Source organism: Xyrauchen texanus, chromosome 4 (assembly GCF_025860055.1).
Source record: "Xyrauchen texanus isolate HMW12.3.18 chromosome 4, RBS_HiC_50CHRs, whole genome shotgun sequence".
In the NCBI taxonomy this organism is placed as follows: Eukaryota; Metazoa; Chordata; class Actinopteri; order Cypriniformes; family Catostomidae; genus Xyrauchen; species Xyrauchen texanus.
In genome coordinates this window covers 56,146,080-56,164,148 of record NC_068279.1, presented here as the reverse complement: position 1 = coordinate 56,164,148, position 18,069 = coordinate 56,146,080, and the positions used below count along the sequence as shown (strand labels likewise).

At 41.9% G+C, this 18,069-nt stretch overlaps 1 protein-coding gene across 1 annotated transcript; it reads right to left on the bottom strand.

Moving 5' to 3' along the window:
* Positions 1-1,457: 1,457 nt before the first annotated feature.
* On the bottom strand, positions 1,458-3,709 carry fabp1a (fatty acid binding protein 1a, liver). Its single transcript, XM_052125760.1, has 4 exons — positions 3,643-3,709; positions 3,336-3,508; positions 1,628-1,717; positions 1,458-1,511 (listed from the first exon to the last, which is right to left on the bottom strand). The coding sequence occupies exons 1-4, from the start codon at positions 3,707-3,709 to the stop codon at positions 1,458-1,460; spliced, it is 384 nt and encodes a 127-aa protein (XP_051981720.1).
* Positions 3,710-18,069: the final 14,360 nt, after the last annotated feature.

The following is an 18,069-nucleotide window of genomic DNA, read 5'->3' as shown; positions in this document are numbered from 1 at the left end:
ACAATCTCCCAAATGTCCCCACCACTTTTTAAAACAAACTTGACACCCATGCATTACACCCTAATTTTCTGTAAAGCTTTGTTTTAAATAATATGTATGGTAAAAAGCACTTTACAAATAGAAATGAATTGACTCAGTATTTACAGTCATGAAATAAATGCCACTCCAAATGGGATTTCACAGTGTTTGTCGTGGAAAATCTTTGAAGAATCTCTCTAAGATGCAAGAAACTCTCAGAGTCCAGTGTTCCAGATGCCAAAGTTGAAGTTTATTGTGTCACCAACAAACTTGAGAAGGTCAGCTGTTCTGACTACACAATTCTAAGTTCTCAGTTATATACCTTTTTAGTTATCTCTTTTTCACAATCTCTGACCAATGGGCCCACACTCAGCATTTTTCCACTCGCCACAATTATCTTTCAGGCCTTCTACTTTGTAACTATTGGTGGAAAGTCCTTCGCTTACCTATTTAAAAAAAAGGATATCCTTCCTCCATAGAATATACATATCTACTTTCCATAGAATGTGCTGTTTCTACACCTAGTCTTAATGGTGACCCAGACACACCTCTGCCTTCTCTTACCGTATAATAACATCATATAATTGTTTTCACATAATATGAATTCATTCTTTTATAAAATATACCATATGTTCAACATTAGACGAAGTTTAGAAGCCATAACTGTACGCATCATTAATGAGTGATGGTGTGCTGTAGGTGATTAAAATATGTCAAGAATTTTTGGAGACACAAACCTGCATCTGCTGCACATCCTGAGCACTGCCAGTGAAGTCCTGTTCTTCCAGCAGCAGTTCCAGGAAGCTGCGGGATATGAACACAGAATGGTGGAGGGATACATGTCAGTATGTGAGTGTGTGTGTGTGGGAAAACCTTGGTACCTTGTCTGTATAAAAAAAAACTCATATTGCAGTGGAAAGTTTCCACCATTATACAAAAGAAAATGTGTGTTTATTGTGGGTAACAGTTAAGTAGTTCATCTCATATCTATCTTGTTTTTTCCCATCAATTCTACAATGTTATTGTTTTCAATCTAGCACTTGCTCCAAACTTTTTCAAAAAATTACTCTTAATTTTCCCTGTTCCTTATCTTAGGAAGCTGTATCACACCAATAACGCCCAACTGGTTATGCCCATCATGAGAGCGGGCGTCACACACTGGCATGAGGGTTTAATCGAGGCTGCTCATGATCTGATCTGTAGAGCTTATGGCATCCTGATAATCACACATGGACCACGTCACCTCATCACCAAAGAACTGGTGAACACGTGCAAATCAAAGCCGCCTTTTAGACCTTCACATTTCACATGTAGAGACGTCATACAGTATCTTTATTAACCTCAAACATGAAACAAAGTGCCTGAATCTGCCTGATATGAATACATGTAACAAAGGCATTTCCAATCGATCACAGTGTCTTATTTTAACTCAGTTGAGATCAGGAGATGCGCTTGCTGATCCTCTTGTACACGATCCCATTAAAGGTCATCGTCTGAAACAATGCACAACTCAAATGTCAGGAATAATTCAGTTATTCTGTCATCATGTACTCACCCGTACGAGTCATATGGGCATTAACTGAACTGGTGATGTTCAGTGTTCACTCACATTACTGATGGTGTCTCCATGCAGCTCAGTGACAGACTCAATCCCCTTCAGAAACACTGTCAGTTTATTCCCATCCATGTGAACTACAGTCTGACACAAACACAGACAATTCTGTTAATAGAGATGAACTACAACAAGCCAAATCAACCAAATCTTTAATATCTGGTGAATCTCCTGAATCCTGTCAAGAATGTGTTCAGGTATTTCACCAAACATGAAAGATAAAGAGGACCATTAAGATCTTTTGCATTGTCACATTATTTTATGATAATTAAAAACATATTTAACCCTTAAATTCATGGGTGTTTTTCGACAAACATATGTCTGCAAAATGCCCAGATAGTGTCCAATTATAATATATTCTAATATATTTAGGTATTTTTAGTTTTCATAGATCAAATATAGAACAGGATTAATTACTTCCAGGCGGATATTTTACGAGACACAACTGGCTGTGAAACACACATTGAGTTACACATACCCAGTGTTGGGGGTAATGCGATAAAAGTAATGTGTGTTAAGTAATCAATATTTTATATTTTTGACCATAATATGGAGTTAATTTTTAAATCAAAGCTTTTATACACTCCTACTGTCCCTGTATTGCGAGAAATCAGGAGTAAAAGTGTGCAAACTTCAGGGAGGAGACGTAGTGCATGATGGGCATTGTAGTTCTATAGAGTTTGAGGCCAGAGACTATTTAGCAGAGACGAGTCACTTCTATTTAAAAGAATGGGAGAAATTGGAACGCCCAACCAAGAAGCTCTAGTGCCCAAGAGTCAATGGAGGTAGAAAGGAAGTCCCGCCTTGCAGGTAAAAGAGCCAATCACCTTTCAGATACAGACATCGTCATGCGGTTGCTCCGTGTAACTGGGAGAATGGGATGAGAGAATGTTCTACATCGATTGAGCACACAGAGAGAATGTCTTAGTTTCTAAAAATATTCTACATTTTTTTTATAATAAACAATATTTTTTATGACATTTTGGTGGCAGTAAATACGATTCCATTCAAGTTGTATCAACCAGTGCTTTTGAAGTCGTAGCGTCTGCACACATCGTGGATCAACTCAAAACAAGTGTGCACTGAGATATTCATTTATTCATCAGACTTATTCCTTCAACAGGTTTGACTGGCATTGACGATGGGCACCGCACAGGATGGCATATATGATGCAGGTTCAAGAGTTGGACTTTGGTGTTGTAGGTGTTTTTATTGTTACACTATTCATAAGAGAAAGGCTGAGTTATATTAAAGTCCTGGGTCATTTAAGTGTTAAAGCCTTTTTTCTCAATTCTCAGTAGTCTATTGTAATGCATAAAAATATGTGTATTTTTAAATTAATAAATAATACATTACTGTAGGGCAAAATAATAATAATAATAATAATTTATTATTTAAATTGTGATGTATTTATATGTTATTGTAGTATTTGTTGTGCTGCCATTAATTTATGCTGATAAACGAATGAATTGTATAACAGTATTTTGTATAAAATACTTGTCATTGTCATTAAAATAATGTCACAATGGCAAAAAACTTAATGGACCTGAAAAGGCTTCAATTTCTTTTTGCAAAATATGCTACATATGTAGTTAATCTTTCAAAATGTGAATAAAGTGTCTACTATCAGTGATATTTCAAACAATACTGCATATCACATACTGAAATGACTGATAACATGTCCCAGTAGATTGATGTTACTCACTTTGGCTTTTTCTCCAGTGAAAGTCTCCAGTTCACACTCTTCACCCACAGTAAACGAGTACATGATCACTTTAGTTCCCGCCGTCACGGTGACATTAAAGTCATTTCCTTTCTGCTGTATGTCGGAGATGCTCTTGATTTCTTTGCCTTTCTCAATCTCATCATCTGGAAGGCCTGACACAAACAAGCCAGTAAATGAAACAGATGTCAACTGTTTGACTCATGTTTGGAAAACTGCAATAGATTATTTGCTTACGCACACAGTTAAATGTTCAGATATTCTCATGTAAGGTTTGTTTGTTACTTACCAATCGCCTTCATAAAAGTTTCAAAGTTCTCGTGAGACTCCAGCTGGTATTTCCCACTGAAACCCATCAGGAACTGAAGACACAAAAACATTGATCAACATTGATTGACATTTCCTTGATCTGATCTCAGCAGTTCATTCAAGATGACTGACATCAAAACAACACAAACTGGATTTAAACTTGATCTTTGAGCACAGACTTACTGTTGATGTTTGTTCAGATCAGTTTCAGGACCCTCTTGTACAGTAAGTTGATCTGAACTCTCTGTTGGATGGAATGGGCTGTTTTAGTGTTTTTGTGCTCAAAAACCATTGAGAAAGCAACTGGTGGAAAAATTGTCCAAAGGTGAAGTTAACAAACACTAGCACAAATCAAGATTTATCCATCAGAGCCCACGGCAGCTCCTTCCTCGTGATCTTCAAACTATTTCACTAGGAAAGAGTTGAAACTGCTCTTTGCCATTATAGCGTGTAATACAAACCCTACTTAAACCAGACCAAGATGGTCTTCCATCCTATTGCAAGACAAATGCAAAATCATCATACTTTTAGAGAAAAGAAAAAAGCCGTTTTTGTGTGTTGTTATTTGAACCTGAGAGACATTTTCCCTGACAATATTTCAGCAATCATGTCGTCACGTGTCATTCTGTCAGCTGTTAAAATATGATTTGCGAATGAATCACACTTTTGAGTTGGCTCTTTTTACTGAATTGGTTAAACAGGTTAGCTAATCTATCTGAATTGGTGCACAGTTCAATCCAAATCATTCAGAGAGATCACTCGAACTGAATTATTTGGAGCAGTTTGAGAGCTGTTTCACATTGAGAGCACAAAGAGCACTGGATGATTACATACATTCCATTGAAGTAAAGCCACCAAATGGATCCGTACTTGACATTAAGGGTACTTGATGAGGAACCTGTGCTCCAGTACTGAGAGGGCTAGAAATGCCCCTGGCTCATGGTACTGAATGGTTGAATTTTGAGGCCGCTGCATTCTGTTGCACTCAGTCTAGCTGATTTTAAATACAAGAACGTGTCTGGAGTAGCTGCTAAGCAGGAAAATCTGTGGTATTCTGCATTAGACAATGTGTTAAATAGAGCTGAGAGTACTTATTGGTAATAATAAAAAATGACCAGGAATATTGGTAATATTTTATTTACAAAATCATTTTTGACTGATGCTTCTCCATGCCCCATCAGAGCCATGGCAGATTCTGCTCTGTCAAGGTAGAACCATGACAATTCTTGCGCCGTGAGCCTTGAACACTTTTGCCCTGTTTCCAGTCGGACCCATGTGTGAATCTGCTCCATGTGCCATCAGAGCCACTGCCAGTTATGCTGTGTGCCCCATCAGAGCCCTGGTTGATTCTGGTCTGTGCCCCATCAGAGCTATGACAGTTCTTGCACCTGCCCTGTCAGAGCCAAGTTCTACGAAATTCTTGTCCCAGGCACAGTTTGAGCCATAGCTGATTCTGTCTGTGCCCCATCAGAGCAATGGATGATTATGTTCTGTGCTCCATCCGACCCGTAGCCAAATCTACTCTATGTCCAGTCTTAGCAATAGCCAATTTTGCTCTGTGCTCCATCACAGCAATGACCGATTCTGTCCAGTCACCTGTCAGAGCCATGACCAATCCTGCCCCCTGCCTCAGAGATGGCCAATCCTGCCCCCTCCCAGTTTGACCGATACTGCCCCCTGCCTCAGTGACGGCCAATCCTGCCCCTGCCACAGTTTTGACTGATACTGACCCTGCCTCAGTTACAGCTGATCCTGCCCCTGCAAAAGTTTTGGCAAATACTGCCCCCGGCCTCAGTGATGGACAATCCTGCCCCATACCACAGTTTTGACTGATACTGCCCCTGCCTCAGTTAAAGCTGATCCTGCCCCCACCAAATTTTTGACTGATACTGCCCCCTGCATCAGTGATGGCCGATCATGTCCCCACCACATTTTTGACTGATACTGCCCCTGCCTCAGTGATGGCGATCCTGTCCCCACCACAGTTTTGACCGCTATTGCCCCCTGCATCACTGATGGCCAATCCTGCCCCCACCAGTTTCGACTGATCCCACACCCTGCCGCAGGGCCACAGATGCTGTGTGATGCTCTATGGTGAGCAGTTGCAATCAATCTGTTAGCACTGCAGACACTTGTGAAATGGCTCATGGACATGGCCGATTCTACTCTGTGCCCCATCAGAGTCAAGGCCAATCTTTCCCCATTCCCTGTAACAGTCACGGCCGATCCTGCACCCAGTCACAGTCACGGCCGATCCTGCTTGATGCTCTATGGAGAGCTGCAGTAGACTGACTGTGTGCTGTCAGTGTTGGAATCAGTGAGTGATTGATTGCTGTAGACCTCATCGTCACTACAGGCACTTGAGAAAGGGCTTGTGCATATGGACATCCTATCAGTGGCATCAGCCTGCTCAACAGGCTTAACAAAAATAAGCCTGGTGTGAGGCCATTCATGAGCCATCTGCACATACAGAAAATAAACAATAATTAGTTAAATGCTGTGACAGACAATCCAGATTCGTAAATCTAGCTACCCCTGAAGCTCATGTGCAGCACTCTATTCCAGCAACTGAATTAGTTGAGGTAACTGAGTACTCGTTTACAATTATAATCTAAGTTCTTTGAGTTGATAGTAATGGGGTGATATGATAGTGTTTTGTTATGAAATCTGACAGTGGGTATTGATGAACTCACCACTGAATATTTCACTTCTTCTAAAGTCACTTCCTTAGGCAGGTCACTGGTAAACCTTCACACAAAGAAATGGCAAAAATGACTTTTTCAACTATCATTTGATTACAAACCTTGCTTTTTATTGCCTGATGGCTTTCTCAAAAGGTGTGTTAACACTAAAAGCTGTTAAATAACTGGAGGTTGCCAAATAAGTAATTTGACTGTTGTAGGTGTTCTTACATAACTACAGTATCCAACTGTAAAAGGAGGCCCGTTACGTGAACTCTACTGATTACACTCTCATTGGTTGTTGCTGATCATTTGTATGAAGTTTAAATATGCTCCAGTGTTGTTATCATTAATGAAAGCTAAATAATAAAAAAACAAAAATGAAAACATTTTCATTAACAGAAATAAAAAACGAACAATTAAAAAAGGTTAAGCCAAGTCCACACTAATACATTTTCCTTTGAAAATGCATCTTTTCTGCAAAGGTGCTTTTGTCAGCGAAAATTGAGCTTTTCATAAATGCTCTCCCAAGTGGGTAAATTTGTAAACGCTGTCTTTGCGTTGCAGTGTGGACTGGGAAAACGAATATATCTGAAAACAATGGCATATTTCTTGTCATGTGGTGCAGTCACGTGATCATTCAACTAAAACAATCTAGATGGCGACCTGAGTTGTAGCGGTGCTTTTGTGTCTGATATCTACGTTGATAGCGTTGTTAAAGATAAATGTTACTTTGAACAACATTCACATTGCATTCCTTCAAAGGCAATGGGAAGTTGTTATGTTCCCTGTTGTCTTTTGTTTTTTGTACTGTTATTTTGAAGTTTAGTTTAGTTCCTGTTTTGGTTTTTGTAGTCCTTTGTAGTTTCTTTTATGTTGTCATGTTCACTGTTGTCTTTTGTTTCTGTGCTTTTATGTTGAAGTTTAGTTTAGTTCCTGTTTCCTGTTTGGTTTTTGTAGTCCTTTGTAGTTTCTTTTTATGATTGGTTTTCCCCTGATTGTTGCCCCAGGTGTCCCTCATTCCCTCGTTTGTTCCTTTGTGTATTTAAACCCTGGTTCTTTGTTTAGTCATTGTCGTTCGTTTCTTGTATGTTGCCAAGCCTGGTCCGTGTTCCCTACCCGAGTTCTTAGTTTTCTTTGTGTTTTGTTTCATCGTGTTTAATCTGTTTCATTGTGTTTTAAGTTTCCAGTTTTCCCATCGTGGACTTTCCTTTGTGTTTACCTTTTATTTCTTATGTGTTAAAGTCAATAAAAACCGCGTTTGGATCCGCACCTCTTGTCCGTCTTGTCCTGCTTCCGCACCCCTCATAACAGAACAATCGACCCAAAATGGATCCAGCGGTCCAACAGGCCAATTACCGGCTGCTGTGCTTGAAACAAGGGGACCGACCGGCGGTGTGCCACATTGGCGACTTTCTCAGGCTGGCTAGCGTCTCTGACTTCCCGGATTCTGCCCTGGTGGTCTACTTCAGGGGCAACCTGAAAGCCTCGTTGAGGGAACGGTTGCCACCGGCCATGCACGAATGGTCTCTCTGCAGCTTCGTGGAGATGACTTTGCGGGTCTGCGGCTCACCGTTAACCGTGGGCGTTGCTGAGAAGGACTCTACCTCGCCATCCACAGTGGAGTCCCTTCGACCACCTCCGGCGGCCCCAGTGACACTGGCCCCACCTGTCAGCGAACCGACCCTCAAGCCAGTCATCTTCCACGAGCCAGCGCGGCCCACTTTGTCAGCCCGGAGGAGGGAGAGAAGACGGGCTTCCGCCTTCCGGCGCACGCCTTCCCCGGTCAACGAGCCTGAGCCCACGCCTGTCACGGTGAGCGAGCCTGAGCCCACGCCTGTCACGGTGAGCGAGCCTGAGGCCACGCCTGTCACGGTGAGCGAGCCTGAGGCCACGCCTGTCACGGTGAGCGAGCCTGAGGCCACGCCTGTCACGGTGAGCGAGCCTGAGGCCACGCCTGTCACGGTGAGCGAGCCTGAGGCCACGCCTGTCACGGTGAGCGAGCCTGAGGCCACGCCTGTCACGGTGAGCGAGCCTGAGGCCACGCCTGTCACGGTGAGCGAGCCTGAGGCCACGCCTGTCACGGTGAGCGAGCCTGAGGCCACGCCTGTCACGGTGAGCGAGCCTGAGGCCACGCCTGTCACGGTGAGCGAGCCTGAGTCCTCGTCAGCCGCGGTGAGCGAGCTAGAGCCCTCGCATGTCACTGTGAGCGAGCCTGAGCCCTCGACTGTCCCCGAGCCAGCGCCTGTAGCCTCAGACGTCAGTGAGCCAGCGCCTGTAGCCTCAGACGTCAGTGAGCCAGCGCCTGTAGCCTCAGACGTCAGTGAGCCAGCGCCTGTAGCCTCAGACGTCAGTGAGCCAGCGCCTGTAGCCTCAGACGTCAGTGAGCCAGCGCCTGTAGCCTCAGACGTCAGTGAGCCAGCGCCTGTAGCCTCAGACGTCCGTGAGCCAGCGCCTGTAGCCTCAGACGTCCCTGAGCCAGCGCCTGTAGCCTCGACGGTCCCTGAGCCAGCGCCTGTAGCCTCGACGGTCCCTGAGCCAGCGCCTGTAGCCTCGACGGTCCCTGAGCCAGCGCCTGTAGCCTCGACGGTCCCTGAGCCAGCGCCTGTAGCCAGGTCCGTCCAAGAGCCAGCGCCAGTGGTCGTGCCCATCCTAGAGCCAGCACCTCTCGAGCCTTCCAGGGCTGCTCCTCCCGAGCTTTCCAGAGCTCCGCCTTCCGAGCCTCCCGAGCTTTCCAGAGCTCCGCCTTCCGAGCCTCCCGAGCTTTCCAGAGCTCCGCCTTCCGAGCCTCCCGAGCTTTCCAGAGCTCCGCCTTCCGAGCTTCCTGGAGCTCCGCCTCCCGAGCCTCCCGAGCTTTCCAGAGCTCCGCCTTCCGAGCTTTCCAGAGCTCCGCCTTCCGAGCTTTCCAGAGCTCCACCTTCCGAGCTTTCCAGAGCTCCGCCCCTCGAGCCTCCCAGGGCTCCGCCTCTCGAGCCTCCCAGGGCTCCGCCCCTCAAGCCTCTCGAGCCTCCCAGGGCTCCGCCCCTCAAGCCTCTCAAGCCTCCCAGGGCTCCGCCTCTCAGGCCTCTCGAGCCTTCCAGGGCTCCGCCCCTCAAGCCTTTCGAGCCTACTAGGGCTCTGCCCCCCAAGTCTCCAGAGCTTCCTACGGCACTTCTTCCAGAGATTCCAGAGCCTCTTACGGCTCTGCCCACAGTGTCTCCCACGGCTCTGCCTGCCTCTGCTCCGCCCCCAGGGTCTCCTGCGGCCTTGCCTACGCCCCCTTCGGCGCCGCCACCCAAGTCTTCGACTGCTCCGCCTCAGAAGTCCTCCTTGGCTCCGCCAGCTCCCCTAGTGTCCAATCTTCCTCCCAGGCCCCCTGAACCAGCCCTTGCCCTACGGCCACCTCCTAGGCCACCTAAACCTGTCCCTGTCCTGTGGCCACCTCCCAGACCTCCTGAACCGGTCCTTGTCTTGTGGCCACCTCCCTGGCCTCCTAAACCTGTTCCTACCCGGTGGAGGCTCCCCAGGCCACCTGACCCTGGCCCCGTCTCACACCCCCATAGACTGCCTGCCTGCCCTCTCGGCCTCCCTGGTCTACCTGTCGGCCCCTTGCGCCTTCGTGGACTGCCTGTCTGCCCTCTTGGCCTCCCTGGTCTGCCTAATTGCCCCTCGTGCCCCCGTGGACTGCCTAATTGCCCCTCGTGCCCCCGTGGACTGCCTAATTGCCCCTCGTGCCCCCATCGACTGCCTAATTGCCCCTTGTGCCTCCTTTGGTCTGTCTGTTTTCCCCCTGTTCCAGTCCCTCACCCCTTGGACATTTATTTGTGTTTGTTGTTCTTGTCGTTTTCTTTAGGACCGTCTGGAATCCGGTCCTTTTGAGGGGGGGTTATGTTATGTTCCCTGTTGTTTTTTGTACTGTTATTTTGAAGTTTAGTTCCTGTTTTGGTTTTTGTAGTCCTTTGTAGTTTCTTTTATGCTGTCATGTTCACTGTTGTCTTTTGTTTCTGTGCTTTTATGTTGAAGTTTAGTTTAGTTCCTGTTTCCTGTTGGTTTTTGTAGTCCTTTGTAGTTTCTTTTTATGATTGGTTTTCCCCTAATTGTTGCCCCAGGTGTCCCTCATTCCCTCGTTTGTTCCTTTGTGTATTTAAAACCTGGTTCTTTGTTTAGTCATTGTTGTTTGTTTCTTGTATGTTGCCAAGCCTGGTCTGTGTTCCCTACCCGAGTTCTTAGTTTTCTTTGTGTTTTGTTTCATCGTGTTTAATCTGTTTCATTGTGTTTTAAGTTTCCAGTTTTCCCATCGTGGACTTTCATTTGTGTTTACCTTTTATTTCTTATGTGTTAAAGTCAATAAAAACCGCGTTTGGATCCGCACCTCTTGTCCGTCTTGTCCTGCTTCCGCACCCCTCGTAACAGAAGTTTACTCAGAATTGGGGTTACATTTACATTTACATTTACGCATTTGGCAGACGCTTTTTTCCAAAGCGACTTACAGTGCACTTATTACAGGGACAAGTGCTCAGTGACGGAACATGAGATCAATTGCATTTCAGACCATACATGGAATGGCAATATTTTTGCATGTGCAGAAAGGCGATTTTAAGTATTTTCAAGCGTTTGGGTGTGGACAGGCAACTTTTGGAAAACTCTTAAAATGGCAGTGTGGACCGAGAGCATTTCGGAAACAAAAATGGCATTTTCAAATATATCGGGATTAATTTCAGATATAGTTTTTGATAAGCAGTAGTTAAACAATATTGGAAATCTTTACAACCCATCTTCATTAAACATGAAATTGCCATTAGACAGCGATAACAATGGTGGTCCCAGAGAAATTTAACACTGTTAAAAATATTTCAATTATATCAGTTAATAAATAAACTAAATAAGCTTACACTAATAAAAACTCAAATTAAACTGAAACGAATAGACCTTTTTCGCAGTAGCAACATATTAAATTTGTGATGAGAATGACAACGAGGCTGTGAGAGATCACGATTTTCTGTATAGTCTCTTCAACAGGTTGTACAGTTGCATAAAGTGTTTTTTGGTTCGTTGACTAAACATTGAAAAAAAACACCCAAGACATTTCAGTAGACAAAAACCCCCAGAAAACATGAGTTGTTGAAAATAAGATGTGATGTAGGAGCTTTATACAGCTTTATATAGTACATGCCATTGAAGTCTATCCCTCACAGCCTCGTTTCACGTAACAAAATCAGATATGGCGCTACTGTGAATAAATTAATATAGTCAACAAGTGAAAACGAATGAAAAAAACTAAAGACAAATTTCAAATAACAGAGAAATAAAAACTAAATTAAAAACTATGATAACATGTAACTCACGTCACCTCATCTCTCATTAAAAATGAATGACTTTGTCAGAGAGATAGTCCCTTTAAAGAGTTAATTCTGAAATCATCAGCACTTTATATATTCTATTGCATCATTTTCAGGTTCTGTATACTTCATCATAATATGTAAATTCAATTCTCTAAATAAAGAACAATATTTTGCTCTCTCGTCACAAATGTTTGGTCTTCAAATGATTTCCTTTCTACTGCGCTGCTGTTCCAGTGTTTGGTGTTAAATGCACCATGAAAAATGAAGAAAATGAAATATATGACTTACTCTCTAGTTTCAGGAGCAGGTTTTGGTGCATCCTCATCTAGATGTTCCACTCTCATTCCCTGGCTGCAGAGGAAGGTGTGTTTGACAGACTGCCACACTTTCCGGAAAAAAGCGCACATCACTTTCTTATTAATTGCTGAGGAAGAATCACAACAATAGTACAACTGAATCAGCGTCTCAGTGTACTGTTGCATGTCAAATGCTCAACTGTCACTCACCTCTAGGGTTTTTGGCAGGAGCAGATGTCACACCAGATGCCAAATCAGCGTCGCTCAACCCTGAGTGAGTGCTCTCGGGGTCTGCGCTGGACAAGATGCTGACGCTGATATCTGTGTCAACATCTTCATCATCCTCTTCCATGCACAGCAGCCGCGAGGAGCTCAAGCAGAAACTGTCAGAACTGCAATCCGGTGAATTGGGGATGGCAAGGGGAGTAACATTTAGGGGAGGGAAGTGTTGGGGGGCAAAATCAAGGGGGTTGAAGTCAAAGCTAGAGGCCGATGAGACACTTGGACTGTGACAAGTGAGCTCATTGGCCTCAAGATCTTCAAAGTGCACCATGTGGAAACTCTGTAGAGAAGAGAGACAGGAGAGGACAAGGGTATCACACACCCAACACACTGTGGATTTGAAGATAGGATCAAATATGTTTAAACTAACCAACAAAGTCAAAACGCATTAACTACACATTTTTGTCCAAATTGAGCTTGACCAAAGAGAAAGCAGAGTGGGAAAATCCACATTTGGCTGGAAATCCAAAACTTTGAAGCCATTTTTGGGTCATTATCAAAATACTTTCCAGTCATGAAAAAGATTTCAAATAATATCAAGTGGTTTGATGACAAAAAGTTGTGGAAATGAACTTCTAAATCTCAAAGTTCAGGGGAAGAAGAGGCTGCTCAAATGTGAATCAGACATGCCATTGTTCCAGTGTCTGCAGTGCTAACAGACTGACCGCATACAGTGATTTTACACCATTGAAAAAGATATTCATTTACATTTTAACTGTGTTTTGTTTTTTTTACTTTTGTCATTGGTGTTACATTGTTGGATGTAACACTCATTCACTAAATAGGGAGCGAGGGTATAGTGGCAGCCAATCTTTCATGTGAAAGATTTTTCATGTTTCTTAATAATGATTTAATGGTATGATTTATTGGTTTTAATAACCAACTTTATAATGCTTTTGACACCATCTTAAGTGATCATCTTTAACAAAATGTGTTACAACTCTTGCTTTATTTGTGAAACAAAGTAAAAATAAATAAATAATAAAGAACAACAGTCAAGTTATCCTTATTGAATAAAATAATGTTAAGCTGTTCAAATGTTTTCCCTCAGCTTTTATGGGCGAAACTGTTCAAAAAGTCCTCATGTTTTGAAAATGAGCCTTTTCTCAGTTAAGTTGTTGGTGTAGTTACTATGTTTTGGCTTTGTAGGGCAGCAAATCTAACCTAAGGACAGGTGACTGTTCAAACATGACAGGTGTTACAGGCTAGTTTTCATAAAAATTCCAGAAATGTGTCCAAATCATGTCTGAATATTTTTCACATTAGTCAGCTTATTTTCTTATTAACGGTCATAGAATTACAAAAGCCCCAGAAGTATTTGGACACTTTAGTCACACTTAAAATGTGTCTGAATATTAGATAACAAAATATTGAACCAAGAGGTGTTTATTTAATATTTAGCACATAAAAATTTTCAAGCAAACATTGGATAAGAAGTTTGTTAGGTTTGAAATGATAGAGGTATAATATTGAAAATGAAGACAAAGCATACAACTAACTTCAAACATACAGTAAAAATCACTAGTTGCTTAAAATAATTGTAAAAATGTCTTGAAAACTGACCGTGTTGTCCATGTCGTGTGTGTTCTCGATCTGAGCGGATTCTGAGAGTCTCCTGTGACGTCACTCCTCATATGTGACGTCACGTTCCATCAGCTCGTTCTACTCACGTGCGCTGTAGTGTCATTTTCTTCTCTGTTGTTTGAAAAAAAAAAAAAAAGTATAAATAGTAGCATTGGCATGGAAACCCCTATACCCATTTACATTAAATAAAGTTGTTAATTACATGTTTTAATAACGTCTGTGTTTTGATCTTTCTTAAACATGCAATAGCGACTTACTGCAAATAACCCTAACCATGAACATGTGTGTAAAACAATTTTATTAAAAAAACAACTGCCTGTTGTGTGCGCGCGTGTGCACAACTGCCTGTGTGTGTGCGCGCGTGTGGGTGTGAGTATGTGTGTGTTTGTGTGACTGTGTGTTTGTGTGCGCGCGCGTGAGTATGTGTTTGTGTGTGCGTGTGTGTGAGACAGAGCGTTTTGAGTGTGTGTGTTTATGTGTATGCGCGCGCGCGCGTGTGTGTGTTTCTTTTTTTCCCCTTTAATTATTAAAATGCCAACAAACATATGACAATATACAGCAAGCATGGGGATGTACGGACAACACAGTCAAATACAATGCAAACATATTCAAACAGAATGCATTACATAATAATACATCAGAAATTAAATGACAGTCTTAAGTATATTAAATGTTTTGGATGATTTGGCATTCAGAGGCTTACACATTTTCTTTAATGAGGCAAAAAGGCGCTTTACATTAGCAAAAAATACTTTGATTAGGTTTAGCTTGAATATTTCTGGCTTTGTGAATATGAAATTTACCCAGAAGACAAAGCAATATTAAAGTAAATCAAAATGAATATCGTACGAATTAATATCTGAAAGAAATATCATAGTTTATGTAATCTGTACCAATGTGTTAAAATGTTATATAACACTGCAATATATTACTTGTCCTGCCTATGCACCACCTGTCTATTGATTATCACATTGCACTTTTCTGCTTTTTTGCACTTCTGGTTGGACGCAAACTGCATTTCGTTGTCTTTGTACAATGACAATAAAATCTAATCTAATCTAAAACCAATAATACAGCAAACTCTGTCCAGAAAGATTCAGAGTATAGGGACAATTATAAAACAAGTGTAAAACTATTTCATCTTCAGATTTACAAAAAGAGCACAAAGGAGATTCATTAAAAAATCTTTTTAAGAATTTGTTGCAAGAGAAATAATTGTGAGTAATTTTGAAGTGAAGTTCTCTGATTTTATTTGGCATAGTTTGTGAGCATAAATCCATAAACTGCTCATGTTTGAGTTTGGATACACAATACTTAATTTAGAGCATGCTCTAGAGATATTTGTATGAGATTTCTAATGAAATAATTATTAAACCTCTTATCTAGTATATTAATGCCATTAACTGAAGGTATGGGAATGTGGTTAGATAAAGTCCCATAACTAAAGTGTGCTCTTATTAATGATCTTAAGCTAGATGGAATACTTTAAACAAATGTATTGAAGTCTTTTAAAGAAACTGTTTCACCTTTTAAAGTAATAAAATCGAAATGAAAGTAATTCCCCTTGCTTACTAAAAAGATCAGAAATAAAAAGTATATTTTGTGTCACCCACACCTTCAAATAAGTGATTTGTTGACTGACAGAATATTAGCATTATTCCACATTCAAAAGTTTTTCAGCTATGGATACCATTGTAGAAATTCACAATCAGTCATGATTAATTTAATCCAAGAGTGAAAGATTAAGATTAAGCCAGTAGTGTTTAGCTGGTCATGTGACACTAAAAAATATTGAGAGCATCTTTAAAGCTACAGTACATTACAGAACAGATGTGCCTCATCAGTCTTTTTATTTCTAACCATCTAAAGCAGTGCCATATTGTTTAACCTTGTTCATTAATGGTTCACAATAGCTTTAATAAAAAAGGTATTTTTTTCACACAAATGGGACATTTTCAAAATAATATAAAAAGTTGTCTGAGAAAAAAAAAAATACTTTTACAATCAATGTTATCTTTTACAAAAAATAAAGTCAATTTGTATCAATGTTTCAAAGCTCCTAGAACATTTGCATTAGACTGTTAGTCTCTCCCTCACAGCCTCATTTTTATTCACGTTAAAAATCACACACAAACGTCTCTTAAATATGTTGCTGCTGGAGATGAGCAAGGTCAGAATAAGTGACTTTTTCTGTGATGGACAGTGAATGATTTTGAAGAACTCAGTAACAGAAACAAAGAGCGCAGCGGGGCTAGCTGACAAACATTTCTCAGGGTAGTTTTATAACTGACAGTCAATTCGATATAGACATATCCCCACTTCTTTACTGATGGGGGGAGTCATGTGACACCATGCGAGGAGCGGACGTGTAGGCGACGAGCTCTGCACACTTTGCTAGTTTGAAGTTATTTTTGTTTTGTAATCCTTTGAAATTCGATACCCCCAGTGACACATTTGCTCTTTGAACTAAACATGGCAAAGAAATCTAAATCCTCGGGCTCTGGAGACATTAAAAGACACTTACGTGTTCAAGATGATAACTCTGACAGGCCTGTGGACCAGGGACTCAATTTGGATGGCGTGGCTGGAGAAATTCAGCGTCAACTGTCCAACATGTTTGTGATGCTGACGAAGGTTGTTGCTGGTTGATCTCGCTGTAATACGTCGATCAACTATGGCGATGGAAACAAAATTCTCTAAGTTGGGTACAAGAGTGGCAGATGTTGAAAAATGGATCGATTATCTGGTGTCATCGGAGACGGAATAATCCGTTAATCCACCCATGACCAAAATGGGTGTGGAAGGCAGAGATATGGTGAAATTCCGAGTCTGCTCAACATAACAGGCCATAAACTGGAAATCGAGCGAGCTCACAGATTCCCGGCTCGCAGATCTGCTGAGGGAGACAGGCCCCGATCAATTCTGGCCAAATTTCTGAGATCATCCGATAAAGAACTTGTGTTGCGTGAGGCGAGGAGGAGAGGAAAGCTTTCTTGGTAGAATCACAATATTTTCTTGTTTCCGGACTTTGCGAATTCGGCAAGAGAGAAACGCAATCGATTCAAGGTGCGTAAGAAACACTTACATCAATGGAAGATCACTTTTGCACTGATGTTTCTGGCCAAACTGATAATAGAAACGAAAGATGGAGGCAAAGTATTTATGCGTCCCAAACAAGTACTGTCCTTCATAAATAAACTGGAGTGAGTAAGCCATTTGGTGTTTCTTATGTGAGTGGATTGACTCACTGAATATCACTCTGTTGTCTGAGGAAGCTGGTTGCCATTTCTGTTTCTTTTTGTGCTGGTTCCGCCTAGCGGCTGGAGTTTGTTTGTGGAATAACACTTCTTAAAGAAACGTTTGCATTGACAGAGGATTGCTTTTGCACGGGGGTTCCTGGTCAAATGGAGAGTGGATACTGGGGATGTCTTTTATAAAGTTGATGGACTAAGCCATTGTCTATTTGTTTTTATGCAGCCTCCGAGTGAATTTGACTCTTAACCATCCGAGAAACCGGGATGCATGTTTTGTTTCTTTTTGGGCTGGTTCCGCCTAGCAGATGGAGTTTGATTTGTGGAATAACACTGCTTCGGGACAGTTAAGGATGAATCTGAACGTTCCTTGTGCTTATGCCTCCTGTTGGCTGGAGTTTATTTTTGTGGAGTATTTTCACGGGACATTGGAATGATTACATCATCTGCTGCACTCATAACAGCTGGCTCACTGAACATTTGTAAAACTTGTTTGCCTGTCCGAGGAAACCGAATGGCTTTATATCAGCAGGAATTTGTTTTGTGGAGGAACACCTTCAAGACAGTTCTGTGAATTAATCTACACGTTCTTTGTGTTAGGCCTGTTATTCTGCCTGTTTATTTCCACTCAGAGGTCTCCCAGAATTTTTTACCCAAATGTTGACAGGTATGACTACAACACATAGAGACTGTATCACCTAGATATCACATAGAGACTGTGTCTGTTCCCCAAACTACCAAACACAAATCTCTCACTAAATAATTTAGAAAAAATTAATTAAGGTAAAAAAATAAAGATAAATATAAATATCATATAAAGATAGGGCTACTAAACATTAGATCTCTTTCTAACAAAGCACTAATTGTAAAATAAATGATTACAGATCATGGTTTGGATGTGCTCTGTTTGACTGAAACCTGACTTAAACCAGATAAATATATTAGTTTAAATGAATCTACTCCCCCAGGTTATTGTTATAAACATGAGCCAC

Coding starts and splice junctions, on each gene's coding strand:
- fabp1a (XM_052125760.1), bottom strand. CDS start 3,709: ATGGGTTTCAGTGGGAAATACCAGCTGGAGTCTCACGAGAACTTTGAA. Junction 3,509..3,642: donor AACTTTTATGAAGGCGATTG/GTAAGTAACAAA, acceptor TGTTTGTGTCAG/GCCTTCCAGATGATGAGATT. Junction 1,512..1,627: donor ATGGAGACACCATCAGTAAT/GTGAGTGAACAC, acceptor GCATTGTTTCAG/ACGATGACCTTTAATGGGAT.